Source organism: Lepidochelys olivacea (assembly GCF_965140295.1).
Source record: "Lepidochelys olivacea isolate rLepOli2 genome assembly, chromosome: 3".
In the NCBI taxonomy this organism is placed as follows: domain Eukaryota; kingdom Metazoa; phylum Chordata; order Testudines; family Cheloniidae; genus Lepidochelys; species Lepidochelys olivacea.
Genome location: NC_140413.1, coordinates 55,841,610 through 55,865,166, shown reverse-complemented (window position 1 = coordinate 55,865,166; position 23,557 = coordinate 55,841,610). Strand labels below are relative to the sequence as shown.

General features: G+C 42.0%; 1 protein-coding gene across 1 annotated transcript in view; it reads right to left on the bottom strand.

Annotated features, from left to right (window-relative positions):
* The window catches only part of COL19A1 (collagen type XIX alpha 1 chain), a 320,803-nt gene that overhangs the window by 248,005 nt on the left and 49,241 nt on the right, over positions 1-23,557 (bottom strand). Inside the window, exon 10 of the mRNA XM_084624334.1 lies at positions 11,490-11,543. Coding sequence (XP_084480460.1) covers positions 11,490-11,543 — 54 coding nt within the window. The remainder of the gene's footprint in view (positions 1-11,489; positions 11,544-23,557) is intronic.

The window sequence follows — 23,557 nt, the reverse complement described above, 5'->3', positions numbered from 1 at the left end:
CTCAGGGCAGGGGGTGAAGAATATGGGAGGTAGCTCAGGGCAGGAGGGGTTCGGGGTGTGGGCTCTGTCCCGGTGCTGCTTACCTGGAGGGGCTCCGGGGTGGCAGTGGGGCACAGCAGGACCAGGGCAGGCTCCCTGCCTGCTCTGGCCCCGTGCCGCTCCCGGAAGCGGATGGCACCACGTCCCTGTGGCCCCTGGGGAAGAGGGGGCAGACGGCTCCGCACGCTGCCCTCGCCTGTGGGTACCTCCCCCAAAGCTCCCATTGGCCGTGGTTCCCCGTTCCTGGCCAATGGGAGCTGCGGGGGGGGGCAGTACCTGCAGGCGAGGGCAGCGCACAGAGCCCTCTGCTCCCTCTCCCGCAGGGGCCACAGGGACATGGTGCCAGCTGCTTCCGGGAGCAACACAGGGCCTGCAGCGCCATGGGGGTGGCAATCCCGTGGGCCGTAGTTGGGCCCAAAGTCTTGATGGGCCGGATGCGGCCCATGGGCCATAGTTTCCCCATCCCTGTTCTAGGTGTTTGCAAACTGATTGCCTAATAATACGCTCCATTATCTTTCCAGGTACTGAAGTTAGCTGACCAGTCTGTAATTCCCCGCATTGTCCTTATTTCACTTTTTAATCGATTGGCACTATATTTGCCTTTTTTCCAATCCTCCGGAATTTCTCCTGTCTTCCATGACTTCTCAAAGATAATCACTCATGGCTCAGATATCTCCTTAGTTAGCTCTTTGAGTATTCTAGAATGTATGTCTTCAAGTCACCAGAGCCTGATAAAAATCTAACTTGTAAACTGGAGTAATAGTAATAGGATGAAATTTAATAGTGAGAAGTGTAAGGTTATGCATTTAGGGATTAATAACAAGAATTGTAGTTATAAGCTGGGGACGTATCAATTAGAAGTAATGGAGGAGGAGAAGGACCTTGGAGAATTGGTTGATCATAGGTTGACTATGAGCCGCCAATGTGATATGGCCGTGAAAAAAGCTAATGCGGTCTTGGGATGCATCAGGCGGGATGCATTTCCAGTAGAGATAAGGAGGTTTTAGTACAGTTATAAAAGGCACTGGTGAGACCTCACCTGGAATACTGTGTGCATGTTTAAGAAGGATGAATTCAAACTGGAACAGGTACAGAGAAGGGCTACTAGGATGATCCAAGGAATGGAAAACTTGTCTTATGAAAGGAGACTCAAGAGCTTGGCTTGTTTAACTTAACTAAAAGAAGGTTGAGGGGAGATATGATTGCTCTCTATAAATATATCAGAGGGATAAATACCGGAGAGGGAGAGGAATTATTTAAGCTCAGCACCAATGTGGACACAAGAACAAATGGATATAAACTGGTCATTGGGAAGTTTAGACTTGAAATTAGACGAAGGTTTCTAACCATCAGAAGAGTGAAGTTTTGGAGTAGCCTTCCAAGGGAAGCAGTGGGGGCAAAAGCCCTATCGGCTTTAAGATTAAACTCGATAAGTTTATGGAGGAGATGGTATGATGGGATAACATGATTTTGGTAATTAATTGATCTTTAAATATTCAAGGTAAATAGGCCCAATGGCCTGTGATGGGATGTTAGATGGGGTGGGATCTGAGTTACTACAGAAAATTCTTTCCTGGGTATCTGGCTGGTGAGTCTTGCCCATATGCTCAGGGTTTAGCTGATCGCCATATTTGGGGTCAGGAAGGAATTTTCCTCCAGGGCAGATTGGAAGAGGCCCTGGAGATTTTTCGCCTTCCTCTGTAGCATGGGGCACGGGTCACTTGCTGGAGGATTCTCTGCTCCTTGAAGTCTTTAAACTACGATTTGAGGACTTCAATAGCTCAGACATAGGTGAGAGGTTTTTTGCAGGAGTGGGTGGGTGAGATTCTGTGGCCTGCGTTGTGCAGGAGGTCGGACTAGATGATCATAATGGTCCCTTCTGACCTTCGTATCTATGAATCTAAGTAATTTTTTCACTTGTTCTCTCCCTATTTTAGCCTCTGATCCGATCTCATTTTCATTGAAATTCACTATGTTCGATGTCCAATCGCTATGAAACTTTTTGGTGAAAACTGAAATAAGGAAGTCATTTAGCATTTCTGCCATTTCCACATTTTTCTGTTATTGTTCCCCCACTAAGTAATGGGCCTACCCTCTCAGTGATCTTCCTCTTGCTTCTAATGTATTTGTAGAATGTTTTCTTGTTCCCCTTTATGTCTTTAGCTAGTTTAAGCTCATTTTGTGCCTTTCTAATTTTGTCCCTACATACTTGTGTTTTTTGTTTATCCTTTGCAATTTGACCTAGTTTCCACTTTTTGTTGGACTCTTTTTTGAGTTTCAGATCATTGAAGATCTCCTAGGTAAGCCAGGGTGGTCTTTTGCCATATTTCTTATCTTTCTTATGCAGTGAGATAGTTTGCTCTTGTACCCATAATAATGTCTCTTTGAAAAACTGCCAACTTTCTAGAACTATTTTTCCTCTTAGACTTGCTTCCCATGGGATCTTACCTACCAAATTCCCAAGTTTACTGATGTCTGACTTCTTGAAATCCATTATCTTTATTTTGATGTTTGCCCTCCTACCATTGCTTATAATCATGAGCTGTACCATTTCATGATCAGTTTCACGCAAGCTGCCTTTCACTTTCAAATGCTCATCATGCATCCAAGTTCCATTGCCTCCCAATGTGAAGATAGCCCAACAATGTTCACAAGTAAATATGGACAATCAGTCAGAATGTCTGTTTCAAGAATATGTTGTATCAGGGCTTCTGAGTTGGTCAAGACTGCATGAAGAGCATGCTGTGAGAGACTTCACTCAGAGGCCAGCACCAAATAGAATCATAGAATCATAGAATATCAGGGTTGGAAGGGACCCCAGAAGGTCATCTAGTCCAACCCCCTGCTCAAAGCAGGACCAATCCCCAACTAAATCATCCCAGCCAGGGCTTTGTCAAGCCTGACCTTAAAACCTTCTAAGGAAGGAGATTCCACCACCTCCCTAGGTAACGCATTCCAGTGTTTCACCACTCTCTTAGTGAAAAAGTTTTTCCTAATATCCAATCTAAACCTCCCCCACTGCAACTTGAGACCATTACTCCTCGTTCTGTCATCTGCTACCATTGAGAACAGCCTAGAGCCATCCTCTTTGGAACCCCCTTTCAGGTAGTTGAAAGCAGCTATCAAATCCCCCCTCATTCTTCTCTTCTGCAGGCTAAACAATCCCAGCTCCCTCAGCCTCTCCTCATAACTCATGTGTTCCAGTCCCCTAATCATTTTTGTTGCCCTTCGCTGGACTCTCTCCAATTTATCCACATCCTTCTTGAAGTGTGGGGCCCAAAACTGGACACAGTACTCCAGATGAGGCCTCACCAATGTCGAATAGAGGGGGACGATCACGTCCCTCAATCTGCTCGCTATGCCCCTACTTATACATCCCAAAATGCTATTGGCCTTCTTGGCAACAAGGGCACACTGCTGACTCATATCCAGCTTCTCGTCCACTGTCACCCCTAGGTCCTTTTCCGCAGAACTGCTGCCTAGCCATTCGGTCCCTAGTCTGTAGCTGTGCATTGTGTTCTTCCGTCCTAAGTGCAGGACCCTGCACTTATCCTTATTGAACCTCATCAGATTTCTTTTGGCCCAATCCTCCAATTTGTCTAGGTCTTTCTGTATCCTATCCCTCCCCTCCAGCATATCTACCACTCCTCCCAGTTTAGTATCATCCGCAAATTTGCTGAGAGTGCAATCCACACCATCCTCCAGATCATTTGTGAAGATATTGAACAAAACCGGCCCCAGGACCGACCCTTGGGGTACTCCACTTGATACCGGCTGCCAACTAGATATGGAGCCATTGATCACTACCCGTTGAGCCCGACAATCTAGCCAGCTTTCTACCCACCTTGTAGTGCATTCATCCAGCCCATACTTCCTTAACTTGCTGACAAGAATACTGTGGGAGACTGTGTCAAAAGCTTTGCTAAAGTCAAGAAACAATACATCCACTGCTTTCCCTTCATCCACAGAACCAGTAATCTCATCATAAAAGGCGATTAGATTAGTCAGGCATGACCTTCCCTTGGTGAATCCATGCTGGCTGTTCCTGATCACTTTCCTCTCATGCAAGTGCTTCAGGATTGATTCTTTGAGGACCTGCTCCATGATTTTTCCAGGGACTGAGGTGAGGCTGACTGGCCTGTAGTTCCCAGGATCCTCCTTCTTCCCTTTTTTAAAGATTGGCACTACATTAGCCTTTTTCCAGTCATCCGGGACTTCCCCGGTTCGCCACGAGTTTTCAAAGATAATGGCCAATGGCTCTGCAATCACAGCCGCCAGTTCCTTCAGCACTCTCGGATGCAACTCGTCCGGCCCCATGGACTTGTGCACATCCAGCTTTTCTAAATCGTCCCTAACCACCTCTATCTCCACAGAGGGCTGGCCATCTCTTCCCCATTTTGTGATGCCCAGCGCAGCAGTCTGGGAGCTGACCTTGTTAGTGAAAACAGAGGCAAAAAAAGCATTGAGTACATTAGCTTTTTCCACATCCTCTGTCACTAGGTTGCCTCCCTCATTCGGTAAGGGGCCCACACATTCCTTGGCTTTCTTCTTGTTGCCAACATACCTGAAGAAACCCTTCTTGTTACTCTTGACATTTCTGGCTAGCTGCAGCTCCAGGTGTGATTTGGCCCTCCTGATAACATTCCTACATGCCCGAGCAATATTTTTATACTCTTCCCTGGTCATATGTCCAACCTTCCACTTCTTGTAAGCTTCTTTTTTATGTTTAAGATCCGCTAGGATTTCACCATTAAGCCAAGCTGGTCGCCTGCCATATTTACTATTCTTTCGACTCATTGGGATGGTTTGTCCCTGTAACCTCAACAGGGATTCCTTGAAATACAGCCAGCTCTCCTGGACTCCTTTCCCCTTCAAGTTAGTCCCCCAGGGGATCCTGGCCATCCGTTCCCTGAGGGAGTCGAAGTCTGCTTTCCTGAAGTCCAGGGTCCGTATCCTGCTGCTTACCTTTCTTCCCTGTGTCAGGATCCTGAACTCAACCAACTCATGGTCACTGCCTCCCAGATTCCCATCCACTTTTGCTTCCCCCACTAATGCTACTCGGTTTGTGAGCAGCAGGTCAAGAAAAGCTCCCCCCCTAGTTGGCTCCTCTAGCACTTGCGCCAGGAAATTGTCCCCTACGCTTTCCAAAAACTTCCTGGATTGTCTATGCAGGACAAGTGTATGCAGGATAGTCTCCCCAGGTCTTGGGGTGACTCTTTTGGGCAGTCCAGGGGGCCCAGAGGCCATGGCACAATTTTGTTCCCTCCCCTGGCATCCTTCAGGATCTCTCAGGGAGCTGGGGAGGGAGGAAGGAAGGGTAGGAGGACCCAGGCCCTCACTCTCCACCAGGTCCTGGCCCATGGCCCAAGGGGAGAGAAGCGAGGAGTGGCTCAGTGCCTTCTAGCTGCTACTCTAGATAAGCCTTCCCTGTTTTCCCTTCAGTTTTGGGCATGGCCCCAGCCTTTTCCTTGCACAGTCTTCAGTAATTAAGAGCCCCAGTATGGAGGGGTGGGTTAGAGAGAGAAGCTTCTCAGCTCACTCTCAGAGTCTAGTTGTTCCCCCTGGACTTGAAGCTGAGGGGAAAGTGGGCAGGGTACGGCCTCTGGTCTCCCAGGCAAGTCTTACTCACAGTCCCAGTTCTCTCCCTGTAGATAGTTCTGCTTCAGCAGCTACTAACTCACTGTTTTCTTACAACCAATCTCTCCTTCACTCACCTGCCCAGCTGGACTACCAGAGCTCCCTTTTAAGCAGGTCCTCCAGAGGGAACATGTGAGGCAACTGTTGAGGGGTGGGGCCTTCTTGGCCCAGTACTGTTCCACCACTCCTTTAACCTTACTGTGGGCTCTGGAAACATCATCACACATGCATAAAAGAGGAACAATCCTAACAATGAGATCCGCACAGTCTCACAGGAGTAGTGGTGTCTCCTGGGCTGGGGATGGTACTTGAACTGTGAATGGAGATTATAAAGAGTATGCAGTGCTCCTTTTTCTTCCCATCTGACCTCAGATATAAGTCTAGGTAGCAAAATGGTGAATGTTTTTATCATATAAGCACGTGCTGCTTCTTTTACTCTTGCTAAACTATTTATATTACTAATACGCTGTAGGAGTAAATCCATCTTGCAGAACCAAATGTACTGCATAGTGCATATTTTTCTGCTTTTAGAGAGCTTATATCACTCAACCTTCCTTTTTGAAAAATCATTGAAATATTTAATGTTTTAGGCTGTCTGTCCATAATGTAGCCTATATCCATTAGCATAACATTAAGTTAGTTCACTTACAACCATTTGAAAGGCAGATATTGCAAATGAACAGCAATCAACAATTCAATATTTTCAAAGTGTAGTTTATGGAGCATATATACATTGTCATGAACTAAAATACCACAGACAAAAGAAGCTATTACTGTCAAATTCTTGCTAAAGGAGGGTAGGAAAAAACAAAGCCACAGTTTAAGTAGCATCCATTTCACCTGTTATACTGACCTCAAATAATTTGCTACTAACTACTGACTGTCAGACGATTGTTGGGTGTTGTAGGTTTGCTACAGTGAACTAAGGGATTAGCAAACATCACACGAGATGTAAATATACACTGTCAATTGTTTTTTTGTGATAAAAGTTTTTTGCAATTATTTTTATTAATCTGCTCAGGTTATCTGTGCCCCGAAGAGCCTGCCTGTGCCAAAGGACAAGGGGCTCCCTGGTATCTATCTCAGTTGGCCTGACCAGCTCAGTATACCCCAACTCACTGTTGGCATAAACTTTATCTAAAAGATGTCATGGAAGGTATGCTAGAATGACATGCTAGTCATTAATATTATTGTGTGGTGTTTGTATAAGTGATATATGGAAAATTATAAGTGTGCTGGAAATATGCTCTTAAAATGTTTTTGTGAGGTAGGGCATAAGGCACCCTGCCCTAGACAAAGGAATGTGGTTCTTTCTGCTTGAATGTGTCTCCAATGTATACTGAGCAAAGAGAGACAACAGAAGTATATTTATATAAATAGCAAACAGAGCCATCAGACTAGCTCGTGGGGGAGATAGCCACTTAACTATAATAGTGGCGTAGAGGAAACTGCAAAAATTAACGTAGGCTCAACTCCCAGGTTGCACAGCAAGCTGAGTCCCTAGGAGGGCTTCCTGCCTTGACAAAAGAAATTGTGAGGATATAAGCAGAGAGAGAGAGAGAGCCATTTTGGCATCCTTCACCTGAGGAGACAATGAAACCAAGTGCTTTAGGCTCTGTGTTGTATCCTGACTAAGGACTGGGCAGCCATGCTTTGAAGAACAACTGTGGTGAGAAAACTACTCCCAACAAAAGTTTGTTAAGTTCAGGTTTTAGTGTTAGAAACATTTTTATTTTTGTTTGTTTGTAACCATTTCTATCCTAATTCCTTCTACTCTGTATCACCTAAATAGAAGTTCTTTGTTAATAAACTTAATCTTGTTTTATTACACAACCATCTCAGTGCAGTGTTTCAAACTGAAGAGTAAAATTCTCAGCCAAACTAACAGGCTGGTGGCTAGGTACTGTCTCTTTAAAGAAGCAGAAAACTTGACAAGGTTTTGTGAGGGACTAAGCACTGCAGAAGAGATGGTTTTGGGGAGACTGGGAAGTCGAAGGCTATTGGTGTCACAAGGAATAGCCAGGCTGATGGAAGCCAGGGTGAAGTCATGGTGCTGTAAGCAGGCTGCTGGTGCCAGGGCTCTAAGCTGCACTGTATAGAAGCATTTAAGGCTACAGGGCAGGTGGTGACATAACCCCTTACTTGTTTGGATGAACCCCCCCAAAGCATCACAGTACCTCAGGCAATTTATACCCTGCATAGGTTGGTTGTTAATTTTTTAAAAACAGTTCTTGACATGCCTTAACCTAGCAGTTTCAGATTTAATTTTAGTTCATTTTTAATTTAATATTCTGACAATTCATCTCTAATTTGTTCTGAAATGAAAAAGGACTACAATGCTCAGGAAAGCTTGAAATTTCTGATATTTCAAATTGCCAAGTGTAAGCAGACCGCACTTTGGGGAGACAATAAAGCTGCAGTAAACCGAGCAAGGACCTAAACAATCAACATTAACCCTGGATACCAAAGACAGAATACTAAATGCAATTACAGCACTCGTGTTAGCGAAGGAAAAACTTCATCTGATAATTTAGGAAAATTACTTAGAAAAATTGAGTTTGTACCTTTTTTTATTATGGAAACCACAGGAGATGTTTTATTATGGGAATTAAACAGAGCTTATCCTAATACAAGATGATATTTACAATTCCCCCCCTGAAGAATCTAAATTGTAAAAATTTACGTAGACAAAATTTTAGAAAAAGCTACACTTCTAAAGACAAATGTAAAGTCAGAGAAAGAGCCAGGTATGTACAACATTTCCATTTTTATTTTGAGTGTCATTGCTGACTTTCTACTATGCATAGTCAGCCGCACCTCAGTCCCTGGAAAAATCATTGAGCAGGTCCTCAAGGAATCAATTCTGAAGCACTTAGAGGAGAGGAAAGTGATCAGGAACAGTCAGAATGGATTCACCAAGGGCAAGTCATGCCTGACTAATCTAATTGCCTTATATGATGAGATAACTGGCTCTGTGGGTGAGGGGAAAGCAGTGGATGTGTTGTTCCTTGACTTTAGCAAAGCTTTTGACACGGTCTCCCACAGTATTCTTGCCAGCAAGTTAAAGTAGTATGGGCTGGATGAATGGATGATAAAGTGGATAGAAAGCTGGCTAGACTGTTGGGCTCAACCGGTAGTGATCAATGGCTCCATGTCTAGTTGGCAGCCGGTATCAAGCGGAGTGCCCCAAGGGTCAGTCCTCGGGCAGGTTTTGTTCAATATCTTCATTAATGATCTCGAGGATGGAGTGGATTGCACCCTCAGCAAGTTTGCTGATGACACTAAACTGGGAGGAGAGGTAGATACGCTGGAGGGTAGGGATAGGATACAGAGAGACCTAGACAAATTAGAGGATTGGGCCAAAAGAAATCTGATGAGGTTCAACAAGGACAAGTGCAGAGTCCTGCACTTAGGACGGAAGAATCCCATACACTGCTACAGACTAGGGACCGAATAGCTAGGCAGCAGTTCTGCAGAAAAGGACCTAGGGGTTACAGTGGACGAGAAGCTGGATATGAGTCAACAGGGTGCCTTTGTTGCCAAGAAGGCCAATGGCATTTTGGGATGTATAAGTAGGGGCATTGCCAGCAGATCGAGGGATGTGATTGTTCCCCTCTATTCGACATTGGTGAGGCCACATCTGGAGTACTGTGTCCAATTTTGGGCCCCACACTACAAGAAGGATGTGGATAAATTGGAAAGAGGTCAGCGGAGGGCAACAAAAATGATGAGGGGACTGGAACACATTACTTATGAGGAGAGGCTGAGGAAACTGGGATTGTTTAGTCTGAAGAAGAGAAGAATGAGGGGGGATTTGATAGCTGCTTTCAACTACTGAAGTGGGGTTCCAAAGGGGATGGCTGTTCTCAGTAGTGGCAGATGACAGAACAAGGAGCAATGGTCTCAAGTTTCAGTGGGGGAGGTCTAGGGGATATTAGGAAAAACTTTTTCACTAGGAGGGTGGTGAAACACTGGAATGCGTTACCTAGGGAGGTGGTGGAATCTCCTTCCTTAGAAGGTTTTAAGGTCAGGCTTGACAAAGCCCTGGCTGGGATGATTTAGTTGGGGATTGGTCCTGCTTTGAGCAGGGGGTTGGACTAGTTGACCTCCTGAGGTCCCTTCCAACCCTGAGATTCTGTGATATTTTTAGTAATTTACACATGGGAAGTGGCTGCAGAGAAACCTTCTGACAATTATTTTCTTTACTGGTGCATGCACATGGAAATCCTCCCAGACTGCACATCTCTGCAGGCAAAGAAGCAAATATATTCTTAAATACCATTCACAATTTGGAACCCCCAAAGACTTAATGCATGCCATGCACTACCTTGGATTAAAAAAAAAAACCGACCGATTGACACCATTTTGATTGACATCACAAGAATAGCCTGATCTCCAGATCTTGCTCGGATGACTCACTCCTGAGGCACACCAAATTTCAGAAAAATCTGAGTTGAGTTCTAAGCATGTTGAGTTCAGAAGATAGAGGTGGTAATGCAACCTTAACTATAGTGGCACTGCTGCACCATTATTCTCGTAGCAACACTCAGTCACTTCCAAATTGTGTTGGAATTAAATTGATAACCTGGAGGTGAAAGCTCTTTATTCCAAAAACAATCCTCAGAGCCATCCAGTCCCCTATTATATTGTTCTATTTTAAAATGTAGCTTTCAGTAGAAGGATCCAAAATTCAAATTGTAATTAAACTTAATTTTCAAATATATTTCTGATTTATTTCTAATCACCAGCATCTCAGCCTAGGACCCCAGAGCAGTACGGTCCTGCCCTGGTCAAATCTGGCCAGTATATGGGTTTAAAACCTGGTCCACCTCTCCCTCAATGTGAAGAGGACCAGGTAGTTACTCGTTGGAACCAAGCTGAGATTTTCCCCAGACACCCTCGTCAAATGCACACTGGTTTGGAGTAAAACATAAAATAAGTTTATTAACTAGAAAAGGACAGATATTACATGATTATAAATGATAGCAAACAGATCAAAGCAGATTACCTAGTAAATAAACAAAACCACAAACAGAGTTTAACATACTAGATAGGTAGGATATGAATTAGCAAATTCTCACCCTGAGTGATAAACAGGCTGGCAGATTCTTAAGAAGCAAGCTGCACTAATTTACAGCTTGGAATCCTCAGGTGTTTCATTCACAGGCTAAAAAGCCCTTTAGCCTGGGTCGAGCACTTCCCCCCCAGTTCAGTTTTATGTTCCTCAGGTGTTTCCAGGAATCTTCTTGGGTGGGGAGTCAGTGAAGAACCACAATGATGTCACTCCCCTGCCTTAAACAGCTTTTGCATATGGCAGGAACCCTTTGTCTCAAAGCTTGATTCCCACGCCAGTCACTGGGAAAACACTGGTATCCCAAGATGGAGTCTAGCACCAGGTGACCAGGTCACATGTGCCTGTAATGTCACAGCAGCCATAACTCAGATGCTGTTTTTAGCGTCCTCAGGGAGGCCTCCCTTTCCCCCGCAGTGTGAAATAAGCTTCTTCTAAGGCCTATTGTTCTTCCTAATGGCTTATTAACTTAAATGAGTGCTTCCCAGCCATCGAGACAGAGTCTTTTGTCTAGTGGGTGTTCCCCATGTCTAAGCACATTTGTAACACATATACATAGTCAATATTCCTAACTTCAGATACAAAAATTATACATGCATAGACGTAAGATAATCATATTCAATAAATCATAACCATTTCAATGATATCTTACATGACCCATCTTGCAAAAATACTTCATAGTTATGCCATAATCATATTGTAATATCTCTATGAAGAATATGGGGTGCAGTGTCACACATACCTTTTTCCCAGGAAGCCCAGAAGCACCATCTTCTCCTTTAACACCCACTTCACCCTAAAAGATAAATTGCATATTTAGAGATTTTGAAGATTTCTAAGTTTGCCTTGTTACCAAAGCAACATGTTATTAACAGATTGATTTATTTCCCATGTATATAGTTTTGTTTTCTACCAAGCTTTACAAAATATCACAAAAGGGGCTCTCATTGTGAGAGCATTCTTTAGTGAAAATATGAGCTATGTAAACTTGGGAAAAAAACCTTATGGCATAATATTAAAATCCTCACTTAAAAAAAAAAAAGAGAAAAGAAAAGCAATTCAGAATTAAGGCCTGGTAACTACTCATACACATGCTTAACTTTGCTACCCCAAGCACTCCCATTGATTTCAGTGGAACGACTCATTGTGGTATTAAACTTGTACCTTTGGTGGGCACTTCTGTCATAACTTGCATTATAATGAAAAAGGTGGGATTTATATTTTTCTACATTACAGATGCAGGAGAGCAAGATTTCTCTGTGTTTCTGTGGCAGGGTTATGTATATACAAATATCAGTATCTAATACCTTCAGTCCTCATTAGGATATACCGGAGAAAAGGAAAGTGTGTTTCAATCACAGAATCATAGAAGATTAGGGTTGAAAGAGACCTCAGGAGGTCATCTAGTCCAACCCCCTGCTCAAAGCAGGACCAACACCAACTAAATCATCCCAGCCAGGGCTTTGTCAAGCTGGGCCTTAAAATCTCTAAGGATGCAGATTCCACCACCTCCCTAAGTAACCTATTCCAGTGCTTCACCACCCTCCTAGTGAAACAGTGTTTCCTAATATTCAACCTAGACCTCCCCCATAGCAACTTGAGACCATTATTCCTTGTTCTGTCATCTGTCACCACTGAGAACAGCCGAGCTTCATCCTCTTTTGAACGCCCCTTCAGGTAGTTGAAGGCTGCTATCAAATCCCCCCTTCACTCTTCTCTTCTGCAGACTAAACAAGCCCAGTTCCCTCAGCCTCTCCTCGTAAGTAATTAATTTTCTCATTTTATAGAAGGTTTCAAAAATATAGGGACCAAAATCCTACTGTCCTAAAACAAAACTCCCATTCATTGCAGGATTTACCCCAGTATCTACATATATGCTACATGCAGCTAATATTTCTACTGCCAGTAGCTCACATGTGCAGTTAGTATTTCTTCTTTTTTAAGATGCTAATAGTCAGGGGCAAAAGAAGTTCTCACTAAATTGGAATAGCCACATCTCGTGCTTTAATGTTGAAATCCTTTAATGTTGAATTCATCTACTCCCAATATTTAAAAACAAGTATAAAATCTGTTGGGGATTTGCTGAAAGATTTATAGGACTAATCCTCAGATGGTGTAAATTGGCATAACCTCACTAACGTCAGTGCTCCTATGGCAATTTATAATAACTGAGAATCTGGACCATTGTTTTTTTAAAAAAAGTGAAAAAAACACCTAAATTTTCCTTAGTAATTTCAAGTATGAGAATCTGAAGTTTTGAAATTAAAATAAGGGAAGATAACAAAAACACTGATTGATTATTAGATACTCTAATAATCACAAATGCAAAGTTCTTTTACTCCTAGGAAGAAAGTTTCTCTTTTAGATAGCAGTCAACAGCTCAATTCTGCAGCCCCTTTTCAGTCAATAGCACATATGACAGTAATCCCACTGATTTCAATGGCATTACTCATATAAGTGCTACTCAGTGGGAGGAAAAGTTTACAGAATTAGACACCAAGTAAAGAAAAGAAAAAAATCTAGAGTCTGAAGATCATGTTTTCTGGTTATCAGTTTCTAAAAGCAGGCAATTTCTTCAGGTGACTACTACCTGAACTTTGAAATGATACAACTCTCTTGCGTATAACCCTTGCCTTTGTCTTTATCTCTTCCTCTCTTGCCACAACATCCATTCACAGAAACCCCACGGAAATGACTGCACCTGCACAAGCCAGCTGGCAACTCTTACTTAATGGCATGTGAGTGGGGATCAGCAAATCAAGCAAAATGAGTTACACATGTTTATGCAGCTGCATTCCATGCAAAATTCAAATCCAGTGAATTGAAGCAATGATTAGGTTTTTTTTCATTTTTTTTCATATTGAAATTGTCTTGAATATAGTTATGTTAAGTTAGTTCAATCCCAACTGCAGAATAAAATCTTTAGTTTGTGACTGACAAACAGCCACCAGCACTATGAGAGGGTGAACAGCAGAAATGACTCCTGTTTCCTTGCCTAATCACCCACAGAATGAATGTTAGATCATACTTTGCTTCCTATGCCACTTTCAACTAAGAGAGACCAGAACCGTTTTATATTCAGCAGAATATTTTTACATATTATATGCTATAAATTCATAGTTCTATATGCTACTTATGTAAAAAAGAGCTCTAAGTGTGAGTGACTTACGAACTAGTCAACCATGCTAAATTTACACAGCTGTTTCATAACAGTAGATAGACTTTCCTCCTGAAGACCTTAAGACAACTATATTCCATAGCAAATTGGATTATGAAGTTATTCCTGCATCATATAATTGTGATTTTAATAAGCAAAGTGTAAAGCATACAGATTATACTCCCTATATAAGAACGACTGAGCTTTCATATAGACATCAGGATAGAGTAAATAGCAGAAAAAAGAATCAGTAGGGCTATGAATGGACGAATGGACTATAAGGTGGATAGAAAGCTGGCTCGACCGTCAGACTCAACAAGTAGTGATCAATGGCTCAATGCCTAGCTGGCAGCCGGTATCAAGCGGAGTGCCCAAAGGGTCGGTCCTAGGGCCAGTTTTGTTTAACAGCTTCATTAATGATCTGGATGATGGGATGGATTGCATCCTCAGCAAGTTCGTGGATGACACTAAGCTGGGGGAAGCATTAGATACACTGGAGGGTAGGGATAGGGTCCAGAGTGACCTAGACTAATTGGAGGATTGGGCCAAAAGAAATCTGATGAAGTTCAACAAGGACAAATGCAGAGTCCTGCACTTAGGACAGAAGAATCCTATGCACCGCTATAGGCTGGGGACCGACTAGCTAAGCAGCAGTTCTTCAGAAAAGGACCTGGGGATTACCGTGGACAAGAAGCTGGATATAAGTCAACAGTGTGCCCTTGTTGCCAAGAAGGCTAACAGAATATTGGGCTGCATTAGCAGGAGCATTGCCAGCAAATCAAGGGAGATGATTATTCCCCTGTATTTGGCACTGGTCAAGCCACACCTGGAGTATTGCGTACAGTTTTGGGCCCCCCACTACAGACAGGATGTGGACAAATTGGAGAGAGTCCAATGGAGGGCAACAAAAATGATTAGGGGGTGGGGCACATTACTTATGAGGAGAGGCTGAGGGAAATGGGATTATTTAGTCTGCAGAAGAGAAGAGTGATGGGGAATTTGATAGCAGCTTTCAACTACTGAAGTGGGGTTCCAAAGAGGATGGCTGTTCTCAGTAGTGGCAGATGACAGAACAAGGAGCAATGGTCTCAAGTTTCAGTGGGGGAGGTCTAGGTTGGATATTAGGAAAAACTATTTCACAAGGAGGGTGGTGAACCACTGGAATGGGTTACCTAGGGAGGTGGTGGAATCTGCATCCTTAGAGGTTTTTAAGGCCCGCCTTGACAAAGCCCTGGCTGGGATGATTTAGTTGGCGTATGTCCTGCTTTGAGCAGGTGGCTGGACTAGATGACCTCCTGAGGTCTTTTCCAACCCTAACCTTCTATGATTCTATGTACATTATTATTTTATCTGCTGTTATTCTATAACAACCACCATGCTTTGCTTTTCATTCATAGGTCTCAAAGTAGTTTACAAAGGTGAGCATGCATCACTATCTCAAGATTACAGGTAGGGAGACTGAGGCACAGAATCAGAGGAAAAAACAAGTTCACTGACTCCCAGCCCTATGCTCCATCTGCTTGACCAGTCTTCCTTCTCCCAGAGCATGCTAGCAATACACTGAATACTGGATGTGTGCTTTATAAATATAAACAAATAAATTAACAACAACAAATGATTGCAATAATAGAACAGAATTAAAATCAATGACAGAGAGAAACTAACAGCAGCAATTTTTAATCAGGCAAAGTGGTTAATTCTGAGCTTTCCAAAATACTCAGACAAAACAGACTGCTTACACCAGACACCCATCATTTGCTGGCTCAGGGTTAAGACTTGTATTTAAAGGCAGGGTTCTAAAAAAACCACGTATTAAGTACGAAACTAAAGGGCTGCTAATAAGTAATGTGGGGAAGATTTTCAAAGGCAGAAAAGGTAGTTGGGTACTTGAGTTAAGAATCTGATTATAAGGATTATTGCTGATTACAGGTATCAAAAATTAGAACCATACTGTAATTACAATGTAACTACACTGCACGGTAACAAATGTTCATGCACTATGAAATATAACTAATTAATATAATCTGATTAGTCTGGTGGTCTAGTTGTAAAAGAAAATCTGAGTTCAAAACCTGAGCTGTGTGAGCCTATAGGTTATGGTGAACTGAACCCAAATGTTTTATTCACAAAGATTGGAAGCAAACCCATCTATTTATGTTGTCTGGAAGTTATACCATAGTTGAATACACTCTGACAACCACAGGAATCCCATCTCTCTCCCTTACATTGTAGTCCTTTCTATTACCAGCCCATTCTTCCAATTACTGTGAAATCCTTGGTGTTTTGAGTTGAGAGCAAATAATACCCCTTAAGCGTTAGGCTCAAGTGACCTCGCACCTCTCCTGGAGACAGGCAGCCTTTCTCCCTCATACTCTGAGGGGTGGTTCCTGGTTGCCTCTTTCCCTACTTTTTATCTTATTAAAGGGACCATCAGGAATGGCCAATCTCCAATACACACCAAAGGTATTGGAGAGAGGCCAGGACACAATTGACTCCTTCATAGGTAGCAGGAAAGGGACACACTAAGCCCAGGCCACTAAGGCCCAGATCCACAAAGGGACTTATAGACACCTCAGAATGTGATTCAGAAAAGCCAGCAAGCTAGGTGGAGAGCTGCCTAAAATAGCCAATGGGAGATGCTGAGGAGAGGGGTGTGTCCTTCACCCTCCCCCTCAGGGACTTAGATTTCTAAATCCAGGTTTCAGGGAAGCACCTATCTCTGCTAGCAATCCACAACCAGGAACCCCTCTCTTGGAGTCAGGTGGCTTCGGTGCCTAAGTAATTTCTTATGAGGACAAGTTAAGCACCTGCCTCCCTCCACACAAAACAGTGGCTGGAGATAGTGGTGGTGCTGCCACCCACCTTATAACCTTTAACCCAGTAGTCACAGCACCCACCTGGAATGTGGGAGACCCAGATTCATTTATCCCCTCTAATTTGAGTGGAGAAAGGATTTGAACAGGGGTCTCCCACCTCTCAGCAGGGTGCTCTAATCACTGAGTTATGGGATAGTCTGATGTGGGGCTCCCTCAGTATACTTCAAGAGTCACTGGGCCAGAGAGAAAAAGAGAGAAAATGACTCTGTAGCTGGTGGTTGAGGCACCGGCTGGGAAAGTGGAAAACCAGGATCCCATCCCCCTGCTCCAATGACTCTAATTAGACAACGGTTTCTAGGGAAGGTGAAGATGTCTGAGAAGGTCTCACAGACTTCCCCTTGGTACAAACATAATCCTTCAGGTTTATGGATACATCCCAAACTTTGAAACCAGGGTCAGTTTGAAAGGGATAAAAGGTACAATACAAATATTTCACACTTGTCATTCAAAACTGCTCAGTTCTACGGTCCTGCAGGTAGGAGTGTTACCGTAGCCTTGTGAGAGTAGAGAACCTTGTGCTACTAATTTTAAAAAATAAAATAAAAACCCTCTGGACAGTTCTGGAATGGTACTGATAATGGTTCCAGAGTGAATTTAGCCAAAAAGACGGGCTATTATGCCATGGGATCGCTAGAGAAGGAGGAATATAGGAAAACAAGGAGAAAGGGGTGAAAAGATGTTCACGGCTGCAAGAGAGTAAAGGACCATTTGTCTCAGATTTGTACAAGATGATAATACCCTGATTTTCCACATACAAAGTTAGCAATGCAGACCTTGAAGGAACACTAAAACAACCACAGGGAAATAAACTGTCAGCTCATCCATCCAACCACTGAGCAACGATACTTAAATGCACTAAAGATGGTAACAGTTTCATAAACTGAACATAGAAAAGATCTGGTCAATGTTATGGGTCATGAAATCCATTCAGTATAATTAAATTTTGAAATAGCACAATGACCTGTGATTAAAAACTGAATTTAAACCTATCATTAACATTCACTGTGAATGGCAACATAATGACAATTCTTTGCAACAGAATTCAAGGTGTTTACCAAGTAAAATATTTAATAAATAGCAGACTCTTCAGAGTCTTGACATATGTTACAGATAATAGGAGGGTTGCTATATTTTTGACAATGCTCACCACTTCTGTCAAGTCATAAGCAGACAGAGTGGAAGTTTACCAGATCAACATAATAAAATGTTCCTCTCAATTTTCCTGCAAGATTCCTCCTAAAACAAAACCAAGTTTTAAATAATGATTGTGTGGACAGGAACATATTCCCTTCTTATGATGCTAACCATTTCCCAGTCTGAAGTGGAAGCAATTTTGAACATCTGACACTACCTGCAGCACTGTTTTTTGATCATCTCATTACATTAACTATTCAGAATGCCTCAAAGGCAATTGACCTTTTAAATCTTCATCTCATGCAGCTATTACGTGGTGCACCTATTGTAAAACTAGAAATTATATGCTAGTACTGAACACAAAAGATGGTCCCTTTTTTCTTTTATCATGCATTACAATTGTAGGATCACATATAGCAAAACTGACCTAAAGCAAAATGTGTTAAAAAGAATGACAAGAGCAACTTGTCTTTAAGCTGACAAATTCAATTCATTTCATCTCTAAAGCCCTAAGATATGTTATTAAAAACTTATTTTGGTCAAAGATACATATTTGCAAGTTCAGGATTGAAGTCATGTAAAATGTATTTACATGACAATATGAAATGTTAATTCTTAAGTTAGAAAACTATATCTACAATCAGTTTCAAGAACTGAATCTGATATGAGAAAGAAAGTACCAACTGATTATGTCACACATTAGGCCATGGTTTTGTTAGCAAGAGACATGCAAATGCAGTGAATGGGTGGAAGTGTGGACATAATTTGGCCTAGTGCACATAAATATTCCTAAGTGTCACATTACGTTTCTGCATTTGTCCTCAGTAGGAATGGACACACTGGTCCAGATAAAATGAAAATTTACCCTCCCGTGAACCTTTGTCAGCACTCAAACCCAACCTAAATCCAGCTTTTTTTTTTAGGTTTGATTAAGTTTTCACATTTGCACCTTTACACGTCTATGTTCCAACTGGCACCAGATACAGAAACGTCCAGCTACCTTAAAAGCCATTCTCACTGAATTTGTGGTCTAATTAGAAGAAAGAAATACTAGAAAGTTAAAAAGAAAGTTGTGCCCATAAGAAATCCAGTCTAATTTTGCACACCCAAGAAACTCATATTTCTAACAGGAGTCCAGACTTCTGGATCTATATCTAAATTGAGTCTCCAAGCCTTTTGAGAGTTGCCCACCACTAATTAGTGCAATGAACATCAGATATGAAGGGAATCATCCTGAGGGTTTTAGAACACGATAAATATAAAAGCTTTAGCAGGAGTCAGGGGAGCTTAGGCTAAAAAAGGAGCCAGACAGAGACCACATGTTCTCTAGAGTTAGTGGGTATATGCTGACACATGACCTCTAAGTGCATATATGGGAGCAAGATGCTGAAAAAAGGAAATATGCGCTTTGTGAAGCTCTCATTTTGTAACTGCAATACACTGGTCTAGAACACACAACAATGTCTCCCTGTAATAGATTGCCTGAGCAACTACAACTTACCACATTCACACTACCAAAGGAGCTCTCAGCTCAAGCAGAAAGTCCTCTTTTCAGTTCTGAAGTTCCCAGGTTCAATGACTGCTATCAACCAGGATGTCTGTATGTATGTGGCTATGGTTTTTTACATGAAGAATTTTCTTTCCTTTTTCAGGCAGAATGAAAACTTTAAGGCTACTACTTAAAACAGATGAAAAATGTAAATGTCTGGAGACTTAACACTGCAGGTTAGACACAGTGAACCAAATATATATTTTCGTGGACCTAACTGAAAAGAACAATTCCTTCTGGGTCACTGGTTTGAATCTGAACAGGGGAAGGTTTATCTAAATATAGTTAGTATCTGATGGCTATTAAATTCAATGAGTTTGTGATCTGAGTCCAGTGCCTAGTGGACAGACTTCCACATCACAAAACACACCAGTCATAACTGCACTAAGTAGTAACCTTGCGGTCAATCTCAAGACAAAAGACAGGAACTAAATCCACTTGCTGAATTAATTAATATCATCCCCCTCTAAGCAGTCCCATTTCCCTCCCTCCCCCTTCCCAGAGGAGAAGAGAGGCACACTGGCAGAGTAATGTGGAGAACCTTGCAATGATGCTATTGCCAGAGCCGTGCGTATGAGAATGCCAGATCATAATGGCTGAGAATTCCAATTTTCCCCAGCCAAGTTCTAATGGCTGGTTAAATCTTTTTCATGATGGATCCACTTTTAATGGTGCAGAGCTGAAACCTCATCAAAGGAAAGAGACTATTTCTCACCATATTTTGGATAAAAGAGAAAGTACGTAAGAGGAAAGATTTTTTTCTTTGTTATGTTCTACTTCTCTTCCACATCATTTATCACATTATGGGTATTGGCTGAAAAAGCAGCAAAAGTTTTTAACATGCCCACTCCACCTCTGATCTCCTGTGTTTGCCTCCTCTTGCCCCCTCCCAAATTCCTAAGAAACTTAATTGGGAGCCTCAAACCACTTCATATCCCTACAATTAAACTTCACCTTAAACATTGCCCCGTTACTTCTCTAGCTTCAGGAGGCCTGAGGTGCCTAAATTGGGAGGTGATTTAAGGCTGTCAATTCTGTTTATTAGGAATTTAATAGGAGAGGAAGGGAAGAAGAAGGGGATGAAGGCCAGGAGAGCAGGTGGAGAGAGAAAAGGGCCATTTTAAACTACTCCTCCTGTCTTCTGAGAGTTCTTTTCTTTAGTAATTTCTCTTATCCTGCTTCAATGTATTTTTCCTAGTGGAAAGACACTTTTTTTTCTTTTAATTAAAATGTAAATTAATGAATCATACTCTAATAGCCATAAACCATTCCAGGATGTGCATCAATAGGCACTTTGATGTCTGAAGGCACTCTGCCTTTGTGGCTGCAATATACCTAAGGCATATACCAATAGCCTATGAATGTACACCTTGGAGCAGCTTATTGCCATAATAAAATACTTAATTCTCCAGGGATGTCAGTCTAGCACCTTTCATGAGGTCTAAATTCACTTCAAATGGATAAGTAAATAAAAACAAAGAATATTTTACAGTAACTTAGTAATATTCCAATAAAGTGAGGAACACAGGATGCATGTTCGCTAAATATATCATTCTTCAAGCTACTACCAGGGACATTATTTTTCTTAAGGATTATTACACACAGATGATGTATTCGGCTGTTTATATCACCTGATCCAAAATACAATGTAATCAGCACATGCCTAAGTAAGATTCTGAGTAGCCGCACACCATGCTAAGGATGTGGAAGCTGTTTCCAGAACAGGAAATAAGGTAAAGTTTTCAGCTCAGCAGAAAGTGGAAAACCACTATTTGAGAAATTATATCTAAATGTATTAAACTTCAGGCAAATACCCTTTGACTTCTGACTTTTGCTACTTGCGGAATACTTATGTTACTTGGTTGAAAAGTTTTGAGAGCAGTTAAAAATATTCTCCAGGACTAACTTAAATTCTGTACCTGAAAGCTGCAAATTGTTGGCTTTCATCTACCCTGGAAAGCAGCTGGCGGTGTATGCTCCACTGCAGACAGCTGGTAGGCAGCAGACTAGAATGGGGTTATGAGTTTTCTGGCTACTGCCCACACATTATGGGGCTGGCAAAGCAACCCTACCCTCTGTGATGAAATCTGGGCATCAAGCCCTGGCAGACCATGCTTGGGTGCAAGACTGAGGAAGTGGCTGTGATGGTGCACCCCATAATGCTTTATAGAAATATGCTTATGAGTGTAAATATGACATAACTGGAATATGTTTTATGCTAGATATGCCATGTAACATATCCTTGGAAAGGTTATGTTCTTCTACATGTATTCATCCTATTCGTATGCATGTATCATTTTTATATGTGAAGTTATGAGCGTTGGCTCTATGCTTGTATTTAAAGTGTTTGCAGTAGAAAGCACCTAAGGCAGATTTGGTCAACATAGTGTGAAATGGTTATTCAAGTAATTGGGAGTACTTGGTTAACAACTGACCTTGATAGATGCCAATGCACATCTGAGCTTTCCTAGGAATGTCCTGTAGAAAACTGAGTCATGCATGGACATGTGATTTGCCCATGTGACTCCAAAACTCCATTTTGTGGCTGGATTCTAAATGGGAGGAGAGAGGGGTTTCCACCCACAAGAGAGACTATATATGCCCCTGGGAAAACCCTCCATTTTGTCTTCAGCTGGCTCAAGAGATAGCCTCTCCACCCCAAGGAGATGCCTGAAAGAAACTGGAATGAAGGAGAGTAACTACAGGGGTGTGAGTGATTGCTGGACCCAGACTAGAAGGAGGCTAGTCTGTCAAAGAAGCTAATTGGAACATCTCTAAGGATGAGATTTATCTGCATTTAGTTTCCTGCTGTATTAGGCATAGACTTGCGTATTTTATTTTATTTTGCTTGATAATTCACTTTGTTCTGTCTGTTATTATTTGGAACCACTTAAATCCTACTTTTTGTATTTAATAAAATCATGTTTTACTTATTAATTAACCCAGAGTATGTATGAATACCTGGGGAGGGAGGGCAAACAGCTGTGGATATCTCTCTATCAGTATTATAGAGGGCGATCAATTTATGAGTTTTCCCCGTATAAGCTTTATACAGGGTAAAACGGATTTATTTCAGGTTTGGACCCCATTAGGAATTGGGTATCTGAGTGCTGGAGACAGGAGCACTTCTTAAGCTGTTTTCAGTTAAGCCTGCAGCTTGTGTGGGATGTGGTTCAGACTTGGATCTGTGTTTGCAGCAAGCGTGTCTGGCTCAAACAAGGCAAGGTTCTGAAGTCCCAAGCTGGCAGGGAAAACAGGCTCAGAGGTAGTCTCGGCACATCAGGTGGCATTCTCAAAGGGGTTTCTGTGATCCAACCCGTCACAGTGGCAACAGCCAAGAGAGTGGGGGTCCTTCCAACAGGCAGAATGTTACAGATCAAACACCTCTGAATCCAATGTAGAGAGGGAATGTAGGGATAGGAGCCACGGCCATTGAAACAGCTCCCCCTTCAGAGGTGTATGTGGGGACTGAGGGCTATGGCATGGTGATCCAGGTAGTATGGATTACAAAGGAAAGATGACCTGCACTGGATGAGTTATTGCCAGACAGTTACCACATACAGCCAATAATATTAGTTTATTATCCATTTATTGTGTAATGTTATAATTAATTAATGTTACATTATCTATATTTATAGTATATTAAGTAGAGGAAAAGTAGAGTTAATTTACAGAATTATAGAAGTATAAGATTAATTAGTATTAAGAGGAATTATGTATTCGATATAAATAACACAAGATAAAATGCTGAGGCCTGCAAGATTTTAGCTTAGCTCGTTTAGACCTTGGAGACAAGATTTGCTTTTACATTTTATAATTTAAAATTTAATCTTTCGGCTACCAATCAAAAAAAGAGGGTTGACACTTCCATGTACATGCCCAGAATGGTTATAGACAAAATCACATTATAAAAAAGGATGCCCAGAGTGGGAAAATTGAGCTTCCTATGGGAAACCTCCAGCAGGGACCATCCCTGAATTGATGATCAATCCATAAGAGGGCCGTCAGACTCTAACACCACTTAGAAGGATATGAGTATGTCTGTAGTTATAACTGATATATGATTATATTTAGGAATTATACCTGCTGTAACA